The sequence below is a fragment of the Tupaia chinensis genome, unplaced genomic scaffold (assembly GCF_000334495.1).
Source record: "Tupaia chinensis unplaced genomic scaffold, TupChi_1.0 Scaffold143584_1, whole genome shotgun sequence".
In the NCBI taxonomy this organism is placed as follows: Eukaryota; Metazoa; Chordata; class Mammalia; order Scandentia; family Tupaiidae; genus Tupaia; species Tupaia belangeri.
Window position 1 is genome coordinate 8,926,781 of NW_006203430.1, and position 2,727 is coordinate 8,929,507.

The window sequence follows — 2,727 nt, forward strand, 5'->3', positions numbered from 1 at the left end:
GATTCTCTTCACAGGAGCCAGGTATGGAAGCTCTAGCCCCTGCCATGGCAAGAGCCTCATGACTCAACCCTTCTGGCGCCCAGGCCAAGGCTGAGCAGCTCCCCAGATGCTGATCTTGAGATGGGCATCCCTGGGCAACAGGTGTCTAAGGTTATGACTTCCACCCCAAGACTTTGTCATTTTACAGAAAAGCCCCCAAAGAGGCACACATACTCTTTCCTATCTAAGGTCCTAATGGGGAGGTCAGGGCCATGAAGCTGACCTGCTTCTACGAAGCAACCTGGGGCAAGTCCCCTCCCCAAGGGATAATGTCCCCAGGCAAGGTGAGGCTGTACCTGGCAATGGGCCCTTGGTAGAAGATTGGAGGTCTATGCTCCTAGCTTTCAGGTCCCCAGGCCAAGCAATAGGTAGAGGGTCCTGGACCTTGCCAAAGGGCTCTCTCTGTCCCCTCCTCATCTCCCTGTCCCCATCAAAGGCCCTAGGTGATGGGGTAAGGCCTGGGCCCCAGAGAAGGGTTGTACTCCTCTTAACTCACACTTAGAACAGGCTGGAAGGTGAGAAAGAAAAAAGCTCCCGATACAGTTTATTTGCATCAGCACACCCAGGGCCAGTCAGTGGCGTGATGGTTAAGGTGGCTGGATCCAACATGTCTCTCTGTGTAGTTCAAGTCTCAGACCCAGTCGCTTGAAAAACACACCAGGTGTGTGTGCAGGTGTGCCCAAAATCCCGATAGAAGAGACTGCAGTGTGGCCATCCCCACTGGGGGAGTGATTTTTCTCTCTCTCTCTCTCTGCCTCTCTCTAATAAGTACACATACCCTATAGCAAACTTAAAAAAAAAATCACCCCCAGGCCCTGCTGTTGTATAAACCTGCTGGCCCAAGGCTTAGGCAGCCAGCCCTAGACATCGGGGTGCAGAGAAGTGTGGAGGGACCTGGATGGTCAGGCCAACTGCATAGGTCCTACCTCGGGCACCTCAGGCGTGAACCAGACATTAAAGGAACCAGTGCTGGTCACAGCTGGGGCTCTTGAGCTGAACCCAGCATGTAGGTAGTCACGAAGCTCCTTTCTCTGCAGGACCCACTGGCCACCTCTCAAGCCAGAAAGGCACAGGAGTCATACCCAGTGGCCAGAACAAGACCTCCAGGACAAGGGCCACCGGCCAGTACAGCCCTTGCAGGTCGTGTGATGCCAGCAACCTGCAGGATTTAGATGTGAAAGCTTCCATAGGTAGACACGCCATTCATTGTAGGTGCCTGGCCTTCTGGGCCAGTGTCCACTGGCTAGTCTGTCCCTAGGTGGCCAGAGATCTGCCATACCTGGGCCAAGGATGACTGCCAGCCAGCACTTTTCCACACAATGAATTTCTGCTTTAAAACAGAAAGAAGCAATGGGAAACTGGGAATGATTATGCAGCTCCTGCAAATGTGTGGGCACGTCGTGGGGGGTCTTGGCTGCCTTAGCAGTATGGCCCTGAAGGTGCCCCGGTCTGGGTGGCTGGTTCCCAGGCCACATCTTCCCCACTGGCCAGCACTGGCCGAACCTTGAAGGCCTTGGTTTCACTCCTCTTAGAAGGGGTGTCAGGAGCCATTTGGCCTGGTGATGCTGAAGGGGGGCCCTGCCCATCACAGGCTGTGAAGGACAGAGTGGCCAAGCCCCCCTGGCTTTTCAAGGTACCTAGCAGGCTGGCAGCTCCTGCAAGCTATACCATTTCTAGCCATTTGGATAAGACCTGCATCTTGGCTGCATCTCCTGAGGAGCCTGGATCCCATGCAGCCTAGCTCCTGAGCCTCCCAGGTCTCACACTGCCTACTTCTGGTCCGTTAAACCAAGCAGCTCTGGGTGGGAAGGACCTTCCGGCTGCAAAGTGAAGTGGGCTCCCACTCAGTGTGGACCCAGAGCCACGTCTGTCTGGCCTGTCCCAAGCCCCAGGCAACACGGGCCCTTTGTATACTGGACTCCCTCCAAGGGGGCGGCCTCCAGGTCTCTGCTGCGCAGTGCGTGGGAGTCTCAGACATTGCTGACGCGGGTCTCCACCGAGGAGAAGGCAGCGGGGTCCGTGGCCCTGTCTGGGGGCCGCTCACGCCTGACGTAGCGTGGTTTCCGCACTGAAAAGGGTCAGAGACAAGCTGGGTCAGAGTGGGGCCTGGATAACAGGGGCCCTCGCCCGAAGTTCCTGGGAGCAGGTGTGGAGTAGGCACAGGGGTCTGTTTAATCAAGGAGGAAGTCAAGTGCCCCTGCCTCTCAAGCTCCCACGGCGCTCCAGCTGCTAAGATGGACACTTCCCCCTGACAGATGCTCATGATGCGCCCTGCTCTTCAGCTTCCTCTCAGGCCCTAGGACCCTGAACCCAAGCATCTAGGCCTGGACGAGACCCCAGCCATCCCTTCAGAGACATGGATCACACTTGTATCATGCATTGCAGGGGACTGGATGGTGCCTCCGAAAGATACGACCATGTCCTAAGCCCCAGAATCTGAATGTGACCTTATTTAGAAAAGGGTCTTTGCAGATGTGACTGAGTTAGGATCTCAGATAAGGTCATCCTGGGCTACCCAGGTGGCCCTAAACTCTAACCAGCGTTCCCCTAAGAATGAGGCATAGAGAAGAGGAGACGACTGTGTGATGAGGCAGAGACTGGGGTGATGCAGCCACAAGCCCAGGGAAGCCTGGAGCCACCAGGAACTGCGAGAGGCAGGGAGGATCCTCCCCTGGAGGCTCTGGAGGG

At 56.2% G+C, this 2,727-nt stretch overlaps 1 protein-coding gene across 3 annotated transcripts in view; it reads right to left on the bottom strand.

Annotated features, from left to right (window-relative positions):
- Positions 1–790: 790 nt before the first annotated feature.
- CUNH1orf159 (chromosome unknown C1orf159 homolog) overlaps positions 791–2,727 on the bottom strand; it is a 40,611-nt gene continuing 38,674 nt past the window's right edge. For all 3 annotated transcript variants that reach the window (XM_027766531.1, XM_027766532.1, XM_027766533.1), the window contains one exon: positions 791–2,107. In XM_027766531.1, the coding sequence (XP_027622332.1) occupies positions 2,010–2,107 (98 nt within the window). In that variant the 3' untranslated portion in view covers positions 791–2,009. The remainder of the gene's footprint in view (positions 2,108–2,727) is intronic.